This window comes from Gobius niger, assembly GCF_951799975.1.
Source record: "Gobius niger genome assembly, chromosome: 10".
NCBI lineage: Eukaryota > Metazoa > Chordata > Actinopteri > Gobiiformes > Gobiidae > Gobius > Gobius niger.
This window is the reverse complement of record NC_136861.1, coordinates 17,771,118-17,786,524: the sequence shown is the minus strand read 5'-3', so window position 1 is coordinate 17,786,524 and position 15,407 is coordinate 17,771,118. Positions and strand designations below refer to the sequence as shown.

At 39.3% G+C, this 15,407-nt stretch overlaps 1 protein-coding gene across 1 annotated transcript in view; it reads right to left on the bottom strand.

Moving 5' to 3' along the window:
* Positions 1–15,407, bottom strand: part of tmem184a (transmembrane protein 184a) — a 34,544-nt gene that overhangs the window by 9,924 nt on the left and 9,213 nt on the right. Inside the window, exons 4-6 of the mRNA XM_079564521.1 lie at positions 13,936–14,026; positions 11,509–11,584; positions 2,189–2,280 (exon numbers count right to left, since the gene is read on the bottom strand). Coding sequence (XP_079420647.1) covers positions 2,189–2,280; positions 11,509–11,584; positions 13,936–14,026 — 259 coding nt within the window. The remainder of the gene's footprint in view (positions 1–2,188; positions 2,281–11,508; positions 11,585–13,935; positions 14,027–15,407) is intronic.

Genomic DNA, 15,407 nt, shown 5'->3' with positions numbered 1-15,407 from the left:
TGCCAGTTTATTCCCACTCCGTTCTGAGGACAATGTAAATCAGTTTGGAAATGTGAACATGTAATTTGAGGAAGCCGGCTTGTTTTTCTTCCTCAGGATGTGCAGAAAAGAGCAAACTCGTGACTCGTGATGACGGGAAACAGACAGATTAAAGATTATTGAAGAATACCAAGTTTCATTCAGGCAAACGGCCAAACTTCACACTTTATACTTGAGACAAAAGAGCGTCGTTAATTACATTTAGTTTCGTTGCTAAATATAAACAAGCACTTATATGAACAGGTGGTTAATAAAGTATCTGCTCTCACTTCAAGATGCACCGAAATAAAGTTGCACGTTTGTGTCTATTTCTTTGTCTTTTTCAAAAGTGCGTCTCTAAGGAGCCGGCTGTGACTGCGCCAATTAATCCCATGAAGCATTGAGAGCGAGAAAACGGAGGTAAACAATTGCGAATCACCGCTTAAAGGGATAAAAAGAGATTAATTTCTTGCTGCGGATATTGTTGCTTCGAGTGGTTAAAATGGGTAAAGTGATTGCAGACGTTTGTCAAAAAAAGGCTTGTTGAACTTTCCGTGAAGTTCAGGCACGTGTCGCCTTTGTGCTTAATACAAAAAAAGGCACGGAAGGAAGAGCTGAATAAATAACGAAGTGGATTTTATAGCTTTCGAGGGCGCGCTAAATACAATGATACAATTATCCTCTCCATCGGCTGCAACTCCTTGCGGGGCCTGCGTTAGATGAAGTAAAAATCACATTTGTCTGTCGGCTGGTCTTAATAAAGCTTCATCTCCAAAACTAATAAACTCCAATGAAACAACGCTTCGCAAGCTCGCAAAACTGAGGGTCTTCATTTCAAATTACAACTCGTGGGTTTTTCGCCCGTAATTCAAAGTCTAATTATGAAGTTTTTGAAATATAAAGTAAAGAAATTCGATTGCGAGTTGCACCCACGAGGCGAGCGTGGAACGTGATTAGAGAGAATACAAGAGAGCATCTGCACATTAGATTTTTTGGCAGCGTTACAAACCATTTTAAATTAGGAGAAGTAGTTATGGCAGTAGTTATGTCAGTAAGTAAGAAGTGTTTCCTATTAATTGCTTCATTTTCATCCCTGGTCAAAAGCTGTGCAATAATTAAACATCTATTCTATTTGCGTCTTAATTATCATGAAGTTATTTAGCTTCTTAACCCCCACCTGAACCGAAGCACATTTTCTCCCGTTCTGCTATACCTACCAGCGTCTAGAAAAAACTATAGCGACAAAAACGAGACGTGAACAAAGATGAAAATGCGACAAAAGCATGACAAAAATATATGCGAAAATGTAAATGTCACAAAAATGTGTCAAAAAAAGCGTCAAAAAATGAAATTACAAAAAATACAAAAAAATCTACAAAAAACGACTAAAAATGACAAAAAAAGCAACAAAAGAGGACAAAAAAGCAACAAAAAAATGACATAAAGCAACAAAAAATTCCCAAAAAGTGACAAAAAAACAAATACAAAAAGCCACAAAAAAAAATCAAATACAAAATTACAAAAAAAAAAAAAACCCACAAAATTTCAAAGAAGCAACAAACAAATATCCAAAATACAATGAAAAAGTGATGGCAACAACACCAGGAAAAATCTTAAATGATTTTTGTAGGTCTTAGCTTTTAGATTTGGGTGAAGCTGAACTGGAGAAAATGCGCTTGGTTAAGTTAAGAGTTAAGACTTAAGAGGTTAAATAATGCAAAAACGCCTCTTAAAGATGAAATAGAAGCACTAAATGTCCATTATTTGTATCATGTGCTGTTACTATAGCAAAAAAATAATAAAAGAGTCAATACCCAAATTAAATATTCATCAATGCACATCACTATTTTTAGGCAGAAAATAAATCAAAATATTAACCTGAGTTTAGTCTGTCACCATTTGTAAAGGAATTCAATTGTGAGTTGTTTTTTTTTACCCACAAGGCTCATGTGAAACGTGATTAGAGAATACTGCAATGCACCTGCACATTTGCAAATTGTAGTTATAATTTCAACCCATCTGAGTGCACCTACGTACTGTGTAGAAGTGATACCATTATCTCTATTTGCACATTGTTTGCCTGCTCGCATAAATAACAAACTGTGCTGCTGGCAAAGGCATGAATGCACAAGATAAGTGGAGAGAAGAAACATAGAGAGGTGTAGCTCACTTAAAATCTCCGTCATGGTATTTGCCAAAGGCCTGCAGGACGATGGTGATGACGGCCATGATGGGTTTGACGACACAGAACTGGAGAGTGGCCTGGAGAACACATTAGGAAACACAAAGCACAGATTGAGATGCATAAACCATAACAAGAAAGCAGACTGAAACCCGCTCTGGTGTCGAACCAATTATAATGCAGTCCATCATTCAGGGGAAAGAAAACATAATTTGTACAATCTGCAAAATTAACTTTGGAAAACATGCAGGGACCAGGACATGGCTTGGTTCAGGGCCGAGTCTGGGCATCCTCCGGTGATGTCACTGCCCACGAACACAGCCATATCTGGTGGCCGCAGTGGTCACCAAAAACAGCCAAAGAGGAAGCTCCAAAGATGGGGAGAGAAACAATAGCATCTCTCGAAAGGTCCAGTTGTTTTGTTTGAATTATTACAAGACATTAAAGTGCACACAGGGGTTAGCGTAGCAGCTGCGCTGTGAGCATTTTTCACCGCTAAACCGGAAGTACCGATCTTTGTAAATCTTACTTTTATAGCAGTAGGTACAGCATTTTTGGCTAATGGGTCTGACAGATAAGTATGTGCAGTTACTCTCTGCTGAGTTTCAGAAATATTGATTGTGGTATTAAATCGTTTTTTGTAGCTTCTCGCACATCTGCGGACCCGGAAGTTGAGCTGTGACGTCACCACTTAACGTATTCCCATTTTAGCTGTCGTCATAGTAACTAGGGATGCACCGATACCAGTATCGGGTACCGGGGCGATACCTCACGCTTGGACTCATACTCGTACTCATTCATGAGGTCCCGATACCAGAAACCGATACCATTTGACGTACGGCCAGCGCACCTACGAGGCGCACCTCTCAGCTGAGGAGAGACGAAGCAACAAACGGGAGAATTCTTTAGTGGAAATACAATATTCCACATAGAGCTGACTTTATAACAGACTGCGCTCTCTAAATCAGAGTCTGTGCTGGATTTAACCAGAGCTATATGTTGTTGGTGCTGCAGCGTAGAGTCTGCAGAACAATGAAAACGCTGTAGCTACTCGCTAAGTTGCTACAAACACACGAGAAAATCTACACGGAGCTGAAGTAAAGACGAAAAGAGACCATCTCAATACTAACATCTCAACTAACATCTCAATACTATTGTTAAATATACATAAATGAATAAAGCACAGGCATTGGGGAGCTTTTGGACATGGGCTTTTCTGTCTATGATGAACTGTGCAATAAAAATAAAAATTATATTGAATGAAAATTAAATAAATAAATGGCATCAGCACAATTCTAATATAACTGCTCTTAAATGTGTCGCCTACTTTACTTAAGGAAATGTCAATGAGTAAATTAACTAATTACAAACCAATCTGCTGTGAAAAAGTAAGAATGTTGAAGAAAATGCCTTGTACTCTTATCGGTATTCGGTATCGGCAAGTACTTAAATCAAAGTTCTCATACTCGTATCGGTTTTAGAAAAAGTGGTATCGGTGCATCCCTAATAGTAACGATAAACAAATGTCTGACTGTTGTTGGAAATATCAGATAAACCTTATCTTATCGTCTCAAGGTGCAAGAACAAGAGGACATTTAAGCCACAACAGGACCACATTTTTAGTTGTCGCTTTACACTTATAAATCGCTAGTTTCAGTTTAATCTTATTTCTCTTGATCACTTCCTGCCTCCATCTGATGTCACTAATGATGTAGTAGCGAAAGGGTCTATAGCAGTTAGAATACTGTCAATATGCTACTGAGGTTGAAATACTCTAAGTGTAAAATATAAATAAAGTAAATATTTTCACTCAAAAACCAAAAAAGTTTCTAAAAGAGTATACCGTAATGACTTGCGAGTCACAGTATTGTACAGCACAGACGCCCTTCCACTAAGTGTGTCACTTAACGGCGCGATGCATCGACTGTCAGTCTCTCAGGGTAAACCGTGGGAGACAGTGACATCTTTACGCTGACGACAGATGAACAGCCCCATAACCCTCAATGTCACAGGTGGGTCCCCAGAGCGCGCCGAGGCATAAAACCACCAATCTCCACCATTATCCGACAGACGCTGCTCCCAACTCTAAATCGCACACTTGAAAGGCGGCAGACGAGGAGAGTTTCGCTTAATTACCCACGGGTAAGATTTTGAGATGGTCCCAGGTTAACGCAGATCAGACAAAAGCACGTCGATAATCATTTTATTAAGGATGTGCTTTGAAGCCTTTAGTGGTGACAGGCATTGCCCACAGCCGGAATGTTCTAGCGCCAGCCTGTCACTCTCGGAACTCTCAAAGCCAACAATGTGTCAGGAGGTTTTATGACGTGCTTATTATGCAGAAAGCAATTCACATTTAAAGCTCGAACATTAAAAATTAATTGTTTTCGGTTTGAGTGCATTTAGATTCAGTGGTTAGAGAAAACAGATACAGCACTTTACTTCTGTTTTATACAACGTTTCATCATCCAAAGGTCGGGTTGCTCTAAAATCTATTTATTTCAATCTGATCCCATATTTGGGCTCGCTGTAGTTGTTAATAGGGGTGGGAACCTCTGGGTACCATTCGATACAATACACGATACATGGCTTACGATAACGATAATCTCACGATACACTGATACTGTGATAATTGATATATTGCACAAAAATACGTACTACTTACATGTCACTTCTAACCTTTTAACATAAAACACATACATTTAGACATACATTTATACATTTAGATACATTTCTTTCCATGTGCTTTGTACCTCGTTTTCTGTGTGATTAAATTATCCCTGACTTACACACTGAAGAACACTTGAAACCGCAGTCTTATGTCAAAAGGAATGAATAAGCCCAATTATAAATAAGATTATCATTAAAAGTAATACATTGTGTGAGTGTTTGGTCCAAGTGCTTAAACCTGTAGTGCTGCCCCCTGCTGTCCTGACTGAATTTTTGATCATTATTAGCCTCTTTTGACTGTCAAAACAGTGGAGCACTGCTGCCTCATTAATATGCATATTAATGAGCGACCTCATGCATGACATAGTCAAGTATCGATATCGGAATAAAAAGTATCGTATTGTCCCGCAAAATATCGCGATATTTCGGAAAATCAATATATTGTCACACTCCTAGTTGTTAATATCGAGTACCAGTTTGATATTATGGGGCGTGAATAAAAACAACACCGAGGTAGAGGTAGAGGTAGCAATTCCTCTGTGCTTATTTGACATTTCAGCACTTCTAAAACCAATGTTTAAGCTAACTATAGCATTAGCCACTCACACACTAAACATCGGTGGCTCCCATCTGTGGTTTAATAACAAAAACTGCAGAATACCTGGAAAATTGAAGGTATAGGATTTGAAAGTAGAGAACAGCCCCAGGTGATTGTTCGATCTACACGTGTAAAAGGGGCTTCTGTTGTTTCTTTGGTTAGGTTAACCTCTTAAAGGGGCTAGATGCAAGTTGGCCAATTTATACTCACTACTGCCACCTCAGGTCCTGTGTGTAACTGCACCTTCTATAATAAGTTTGTGCATGACAGCTCTTTGGACCCGAAGTAACAACTCTGAGTGCCAGTGCAGGATTTTAGAGGCAGTTGTGGTGAACAGGTCTGGGCTCATTCTACACATTAGGACATGGCTGGAACATGTAGGGGGAGAAAAATACATAATTTCAACATTATAAACTCCGTATAGTCCCTTTAACTCCCAGCACATTTTCTCCAATTTGGCTTTACCCAAATTTAAAATCGTCATGAAAAAAAGTGTCAAAATAGCAACGAAAACAAGGATGAAAGGCAAAAAAATGAAAAAGCACCAAAAACACGTCAAAAAACACGCCTAAAGAGCGATGAAAAAGCCACAAAAGAGCGACAATAAACCTGACAAAAATGCAATGAAAAACTGACCTAAACACGACAAAAAAGCGTAAAAAAAGCAACAAAAAAGATGAACACATGACAAAAATTTTATGATCAGTTTTGTAGGTCTTAGCTTTCAAATGAGGTGTTGCTTTGGCCTAGAGGCTGTAAGCTTAAGAAGCTTTAGATTTGGGTAAAGTTGAACTGGAGAAAATGCGCTCGATTAAAGCGGGGGGTAAGAGGTTAAAGGAATAGGCCACCGTTTTTACATACGGAGATATGCTCTTACCTCACTTTAGTCTAGTTAATATATCTCCGTCTGGTCTTTGTCCGTGCGCTCTGCCAGGCAAACGGAGCACATACGCAGCCTCTCCCACATGTCACATAGCTTCAAAAAAGCTCACGATAGAAGCTACCAAGCTCTTCCACGTGTTCCCTATTTAAATAAAGTTTAGGTAAAGTTTTAATAAAGTTTTTCTTTAGGAGTTACTGCGCGGACATTTTACTCCTCGTATCATTACGCCTCACAATATAGTCCCCCTTTTTATTTGCTTATAAAATCGACATGCTACATTTCTGTGTAAATATACTTCGCATGAAAACACTTCACGTAACTTTATTTAAATAGGGAACACGTGGAAGAGCTTGGTAGCTTCTATCGTGAGCTTTTTTGGAGCTATGTGACATGTGGGAGAGGCTGCGTATGTGCTCCGTTTGCCTGGTAGAGCGCACGGACAAAGACCAGACGGAGATATATTAACTAGACTAAAGTGAGGTAAGAGCATATCTCCGTATGTAAAAACGGTGGCCTATTCCTTTAAAAAGCACTTTAAATGTGGTGATTATCTATAAACAGTGCCTATAGTTTTTGTTTAAAATACAATTTTATCCAGTACAGTACCTTTGCTTTAGGGGCATGACAGGAATACTTCCGTTTTGCTGTTTTTGAAGGGGCTTAACCTAATTGTTTACGCAACAGAGGTATAACCTTACAGAAATCCCTATGAATGACACAGAAGTCGCTCCATGTCCAATCATACTTTCTTTCATCCTCTTCCTGTGTGCTCCAACAAGAACTGCTCGCCTTGAGGTTGGCCCACATGACCGGACTTAAAAAGCCAAGCTAAATATGTCTCCAAGTGCTGGGAGAGGCTATGATAAAAAGACACAATTATCAAACAAAACAGGCTGTAAATGCTTATCCAAAAAGCCTTATCGCAATAAGGCACAGTAACTCAAGGCTGCCGCTCATCAGAGATTCATTTAACCTCTTCTAATCACACTCAGCCCGATACAATGTTAACATGCTCCCGTATCAAGGCCTTTCAATACTGATCAGCCTGTCTGTGCATTAGTTATTGAGGTTAGCAGCTGAGCAGACTTTCAGAGATGATATTAAAGGGACCAAGTTGTATAATAAGTAATAAGTGAATGCAGCAAGAGTGTTGGACTGAAACAACTAATCGATTAATCAACAACTACAACAAACCTACTTTGTGTTTAAAGTTAGGGTCTGTAGTGTTTTGTGCATTGAAAATTATGTGTCTGTGTCTCATCTGTGTCTCATCCAATCAGAAAGCAGAATTAAACTCCAAAAACACTCACTTTAAGTTTACTCCATCAAAATGTCCTCAAGCGGCGCAAAATGATATAATAACATATTCATATACCATTCACAGCCAAGCGATTAATCGTAAAAATAATCGATTACCACAGTAATCATTAGGTGCAGCCCTACTACAGTGTGACTTCAGGAAAAGGCAGTAATTGGCTTAAAATCTGTAGAACAAACAGACTGACAACCTTTAGGCACAACAGGTCATTGCTTTGAAGCTAATAAAAACTCTAGTTGACAGCTTTGCTGAAGCCTGTAGACAAAAAAACACAGAAAATACTTTTTCGCACAGGTTTGAGGTCAAAGACCGTATCTGTATCATTCACAGCAAACCTTTTTGGACAAGCACTAGCTGCTATGTTTGCTTTGATATCAGTGGATCATTTAATGTAAATCTTGAAGCTAGTTTCACATTGCCATCAAACGTAAATTAGATGTCTGTGCTGTAGATGGGTTTGAAATCACATTTATCTATCCCCTGTACTGCTCATAAATTAAAAGACAGAAGACAGAAACATGTATTTTTGAATTCTAAATTGCCCTGAACCCATGGATACCAAGCCATCTATTATCTTATATCATGTAATCATCAATGTATATCATAAAATGTCTCAAGTTCACACACACATTTCTATTGTAATTCTAAATTAGTATTACATCTATATCCTCTTCCGCAACAAAAGTACATTTCCTCTGCCGAAAAACGGCTATTGAGAATTCCCAGCACGACCGGTGTTTATCAGCTCCTGCTCATGAAAAAGCTCATTCACTCCGCACTGCATTTTGTTTTGAAGACATGACTCTCACTTTCAATCTGCCTCAGTTAGACCCACAGCCTGTGGAGCTTCCCCAGACATTGAACAGGAGCACTGTGGCGACAGCGCATATCACCAGCCACATTTGTTATCAAGGCTCTTTCACCTGGCGCCTTCTTCCCTGTGTTCTCTCCTGTTTCGAAGGATACCCATTGAAAACAAAAAAACACAGGCAATTATAGCATCTGCCATTCTAGGTATGCAACAGGGAGATCTGTGCTCTGAATAACATATTACAGGCTACTTGTTTTCTTTCTATATCTAAAAAGATATCTAAAAGAGCGTGGAGCTGGAAGAGCTATTTTTTCATCAGCTACACTGAAAAGTGGTTTCTGAAAATAAGAAACTGCAGTACAGTACACATTTTTACAAACACATCTTGGTAGCGATATCCTCTTTCTTCTTACTGCAGACTTTGTCTTATTATGATAAGATATTTGTTTTATCTGTAGTCCGTTATTACTATTCACATGGTGTCTCATGTCTCACTCCTCATGGGGAGTGCCTGTCTAGATAGCGAATGGAGGAACCAAACCTACAGGGACTGGAAAACAAGGACCGGACAGTCTGTGATCTTGGCCCGTCTGCTGAGGGACTCCCATCAGCCCTAGGTCTCTATAGTCTGACCGTTCATGGGAGCAGATCTCTCCTTCTGTGGTTCACCCCAAGGTTTTTCTTCTCCCACTGGGTTTTTGAGTTTTTCCTCACCGTGTTGGAGGGTCTCAGGACAGAGGACACCCGCGGCACTCGTCGCGACCTGCTGCCGACGCTTATTTGGACATTATGTTTGACTGCACTTAATTGCCTGAACTTTACATTGTCTTATTTACTTTTTTTTTTTATTGCCTTAATGTTCGGGGAAGCCCAGAAGGGCAACTCCTGTTGTGCTATTGGGCTATACAAAACCACTGATTGATTGATTTATCTTATAGGCTCTAAGACCTAAGGCCTAGACCTGAATTTTATTACGAGCAATGAAAGAGGAAGCCACTAAATGATAAGTTTGCTGCGGTCCAAACTCATTCTTAGCTCTCTTAACATATACACTGCGTTCCAAATTATTATGCAAATGACATTTTTCTAAGATTTTCTAAATTGTCAACTCAAATGAGAGTCAGCATAACTTTCAAGTCTTTAACTGGTAGAGGATCATTTAAATGTGGTGGAAAAAATGTCCTAGTGATAACAGTATTTTTTTCAAAAATAAATATAGTAAAAACCTCAAAATCTACTGTTCCAAATTATTATACAACTCATCGTTTCAATGCATTTTAAAGCTTGTAATTAACTGAAAATGGTCATTTGTTGAATTTGTAGCATTAGGAGGTCATATTCTGAAATCAAAAGCTATTTCAATCAAACAAAATATTAACAGGTCAAGTTATATTTTACCATAGGAGATCTTGTGTGATAACAGCTTAAAAATTCTTAAATCCATTAAACTTGTGTGTTTTTGGACCGTTTCTGCTTGGATTTCTTTGCAGGATGTTAGAATAACCTTCCAGAGCTGCCATTTGGATAAAAACTGCCTCCCACCCTCATAGATGTTTTTTTTGTTGAGGCTCCAAAGGTTCTCAATAGGGTTGAGGTCAGGGGAGGAGGGGGTCCACATCATGAGTTTCTCTCCTTTTATGCCCATAGCAGCCAGTGATGCAGAGGTATTCTTTACAGCAGGACATGGTGCGTTGTCGTGTATGAAGAGGATTTTGTTAGGGAAAGCACGGCTCTTCATTTTGTAGCATAGAAGACAGTGGTCAGTCAGAAACTCCACATATTTTTCAAAGGTCATTTTCACACCTTCAGGGAGCCTAAAAGGGCCTAAAGGGACCGACTAGCTCTCTCCTCATGATTCTGGCCCAAAACATGACTCCGCCACCTCTTTACTGACGTCACAGCCTTGTTGGGACATTGTGGCCATTCACCAACCATCCACTACTCCATTAATTTGACCATCCAGGGTTACACGGCCTCATCAGTGAAGAAGACTGTTTGAAAATGAGTCCTCATGTATTTCTGAGCCTGTTGCAGCCGTTTCTGTTCATCAGCTTCAATGAACAGTTTAGGGGAGGCCCGGATAGAAGGTTTATGCACAACTGCAGCCTCTGGAGGGTCCTACACCTTGATGTTCGGGGGACTCCAGAGGCACCAGCAGCTTCAAATATCTGTATCCTGCTTTGTAGCATCTGTTTTCATAATCTGATGTGTTTGTCTGGCAGAAACCGTCCATATTGTGCCTTTATCTGCACAAACCGGAGTGTGCTCTGAATCATCCACAAATCTCTTATCAGTATGATATGAATATCGAAGGTTTTCATACCTAGACCAAGGCATTCAACTATTTCACACTTTTCATCAGCAGAAAGTCCCTTTTTCTTTCCCATATTGCTTGAAAATGATGATCTGCATAATAAAGTGGAACACCCTTTTTCAGTAGTTTTTCCCTTAACCGGGCTTAACCTGAAAAGTAATCATCCCAGGTCTCTGAGATTAATGTCAGTGATTCATAGAGCCCCAAGACACGATACCATCCATGAGTTTCATTATTATTGTTTTTTTTTTTACCTTTTTGACACAAAAATCCAATTTTCATAATAATTTGGAACGCAGTGTATTCACAGGGCCGACTTTATAAGCACATTTCACAACTTGCAGGGTCACTTTCACAGAAGTGCTAGAAAAGAAGCAAGCAAGTTTATGAAATCGATACTTCTATAATTAGATGCACAGTGTTTTTTCCCACAAATGTCTGAGTTTACAATAATATAATAATGAAACAACTTTTGCTCCAACACTCGCACTCTCAAACACACCCTCATTTTTAGTGGTCGGGGAAACTGCGGTACCCGGAGGGAACCTACACAGACACGGGAGAACATGCACCCCGGACCTTCCAGCTGTGAAGCACAAGCGCTAACCACTGTGCCACCGTGCCGCCCATATATAATGCCTGTAAGCACTGCATAGGCACACAAATGTAGTGTCTATGAAGAAAAAACAAAAAGTGGGTGTAAAAGGTGCTCACCTGTTTGCAGAATCGCAAAAAGCCAATAGAGTAGCTAATTCCACTCAGACAACAAGTGCCATAAAGACAACTGGACCTGTGGAGACAAAAAATCAATTCAGCCAAAAAAAACATAAAACATATATACCATATTTTTCGGAATATAAGTCGCACTTATTTTCAGTTTGCCTTGGGGTGCAACTTATACACATGTGAAATTATATAATTTTATATATAAGTCGCCCCTATTTGTTAATTTCACACTGACAGCTGCTAGAGGGCGCTCTAGGCTTGTGTACCAGTATCTGCTACTCCTGTTCCACTGAAGATTTAAAAAAACAGTATCAAGCGGCAGAAAAAAAGTGTGGTGGCCGAAAACCTTGTGAGGGACTGGCAAACAACGTGATGCCGGGAGAGGCTTGTCAACGGTGCAGTTACGTCTCCATGACCAGGTAGTTGCTAAGGCTGGTGCGACTTATACTCCGGAGCTACTTATGTTTTTATCTTCTTCGTTATGCATTTTGTGGCTGGTGCGACTTATCTACCGGAGCGACTTATAGTCTGGAAAATACGGTACTGTATATAGTATATTTGTGTCTCAATTGGGGTACACAATGTGCCCATTAAACACAGTCTTGATTTAAAACATAAATCCCAAATCTAATTATAAAAGAAAGATTCAGATAAATCGCAGCGAGTATTCTACCAGTATTTTGTGGCCCTGATCTCTATCTTGGAAAAAATAAAAATAAAAAAATAAAAATAGAGTTGTTTTGCCAACTCTCCTTTTGAATAAAGCTTGAGGGGGGGAAAAAAAGCAGCTTTCACATCACAAGGAAATGGTTGCCCTTTCTATTGATCAACATGTAGCCTGTTATTAGTGTTTGCAGCATACAGTAATATGAAGAGGCAAGCTCAATACAAATCTGACAACAAAACCATTATCGATCGAGTCATTTAAGCGATAGGTCTGGCTTTTTCTCAAAACGCAGACAGCCATTTTAGCTTCAAATAACTCAAGGATTTAGAGCAACAGCTTTGGCGCGGCTGTCACTTAACCCGAGCCTTTTTCTCCCAAACAAACAAAACCAAGACGAGGAGAATTACTATATTTTGGGAAGGGACAAAAATCCCATTTATCAACAAAACGGACCCATCCACAAGTGAATCAGCAGGAGACAAATGAGGTGAAAGTAAAGAACATTAGACAGAGCTGGCAAAATGCAGGTTGTTGCTGAGATTCATGGGGATTAAAACTATTGTCGCCTAGTCTTTAATGACCTTTCAAACCCATGGATATAAAGAAAACAGCCTAAATTCAGCCCATTCTAACTTTAAGCGCAGTTTTGATGTTTTAACTTGGCTTCCTTGAAATCAGAATGTTGTAGCCAACTACTATTTAGAAAAACAATGAATATGGAAATGAATTTGACAAACAAAACAGGATTTGCCTAGGCCTTAGATACACACTGAAAAGGAGCAGCTGCATCAGATGTCATTTTTGCAAGATTTTACACTGATGTATATATTAAAAACAAACATTAAAGGGATATTTCAGGATTTTTCACATAAGGCCTCACTTCCAAGCTATCCAGAGTGTTGTTGATTTCTGGAGATGTTTTTTGTTTTTAATTCATGCAGCCCTTATATTGGAAGAGTTTAGTGGTACGAGGCTAGTGCTAGGCTAGCGTATGTCTATGGTAACTAGTAGCCTGCATTAAAAACAGTCTGACCCAAGCACAGTGCACCTGAGGTAAATCACTTCTAACACTAGACTACCGATATAAATGTCTGTGTTGACTGAATCATTTTTGAAATATACCATTTTGCATTTAAAATAACTTATATTTAAGCTGCATCAGCTTCCTGGTTGTAAGCTACGCAGCGGCGGAGTGATCTGCCAGATCTACAGTAGTTTGTTTACCTGCAGCTGGCATTACTACACGTGGAATTCACAAAGGAGCTTTCTACAATAAATCAGATATGGCCACGTTTGGAGGACTACCCAATGAATTTGAAGAGGTTTTTAATGCAGGCTACTAGTTACCATAGACATGCGCTAGCCTAGCACAAGCCTAGCATCACTAAACTCTTGGATATAAGGACTGCAAAAGTCCTGAAATATCAATTTAAACAAATGTGGTATCAGCAAAACTAAACAAACTACTTAAAAAAGTTGTGCTTTTTAAAACGATCAAGTACAGGTCCACAGTCCAGCAGTGCGATCCACATAAGCCAACTCCGCCTGCTCTCAATAACATTATGTGGGACGCAGGGAATTGGGTAAAAGCCGCCTGCAAAAAAATGCCTCGCAATTGTAGCACGGTACTCAACGCCTAAGAGACTGAAATACATTTAGTAGTGGGAGAAAATGACAGTAAAAGCTGATCATTTTGAGCAATGGGCTGTGCGTGGCTGTACGTATAGGATAAAAATGCAAGCACTTACTGTATGGGTTTCCCTCGAATCTCCGACATGATAGCGCTCTCTCCGCCCAGATACTCGAAGGACAGGCTCAGAAAATTGTAAATGACGAATGCTGCAAGATAAAAGCAACTTCTTTAGTATTTGCGCCACAGTGAACCAAGTGACCCTTACTCTGAGATCTTTGGAAGGACCAAGACGAGGAACTCAAGGTTAGCACCTCATTTGAGCAATTCAAACATAAATGTAAAAAGGCAATTTTATACCAATATGCTACTGACAAACATTGATACATGTGGCACATTTCACGAGTTGATTGTATCTTATTGCCAACGAGATATGACTTCTTGTATCCAAGCTTATGGACTTATTGTGTTCAAGATCTGTGCAAATATGAACTGAACTGTATCAATGAAATGAAAAGCTATGGTTTTGACAATGTTAAGGTCACGGCAGCCCAAATAAACCCACAGAAAAATGAAACATTCAGCACTGAATGTAAAAGCATCATAATGCGCTTGTCCTCATTTTCAAAAAGTGTGTTTAAAAACATGCTTATTTAAAGCAGCACTAAGTAACTCATGCCCCTAGAGGCCAAAAGCGCCACTGCAGGTGTCGTAGCATGTTGCTGTTTTTTACTCATTAATTGTCCGTGAAAGTAAATACTACGCTCACAGAAAAGACAAAAGGGAGAGAGGGATATTGTTCATCCAATTACCCAATGGAGATATTTTTTTTTCACTCAAACATGGCTGTAAATACTGTTTAAGTAGCGCTAGCCCGCCTGTTAGCCTGTTAGCTTCTTCTTCGGGATTCTATTAGTGTCTATCGGTGACCCTGACTCAGTGCAGTGAAGTTGCAAGTGTGTTTTTCTGGCCAGACACCAGTGGAGATGAAAGACCCCCCAATCAGAATCAGAATAAGAATCATTTTTTATTGCCATTGCTTGTAAACAGGTTCACAAAATAGGATTTTTTCTTGGTGAGACGTGCAACATTAAACATAAAAAACATATAACACAGAGTTTAGATAAAAATAAGCTATAAACTTAAACTATAAGACTTCCCATTAACATCCCATTAACACTTGCATTACTCCCAGAGGGACTACAAAAAGGATTTATTAAGGGAAACACGTTACTTAGTGCTGCTTTAAATGTTCAGAAAGACCTTTTAAAAAAAACTTCTTCCCCTTTCCTGCCTCTCCTCAGACCAGACTTGTAACTTTGCTGATAGCAGGACATCACCAGCCTGTCTCCATGGAGATGTTGTTCGCTGAATTTGAGCACTGTCAAAGTAGATGCCCGAGTGCCAGGCTTAAAAAGTGTCTTGATGGAAAATATAGCTACTTGTAAGAATGTCTTGAGTGACATTTATGCCTCCAATGTTTCCCTCTCTATGCCTGGATTCTACATAAAAACAGTCGGAGCATTTCACTTTAAATTGAACTTCTGAACACTTTTCCAACAATATTCTTATTATTCTTTCATAATGACA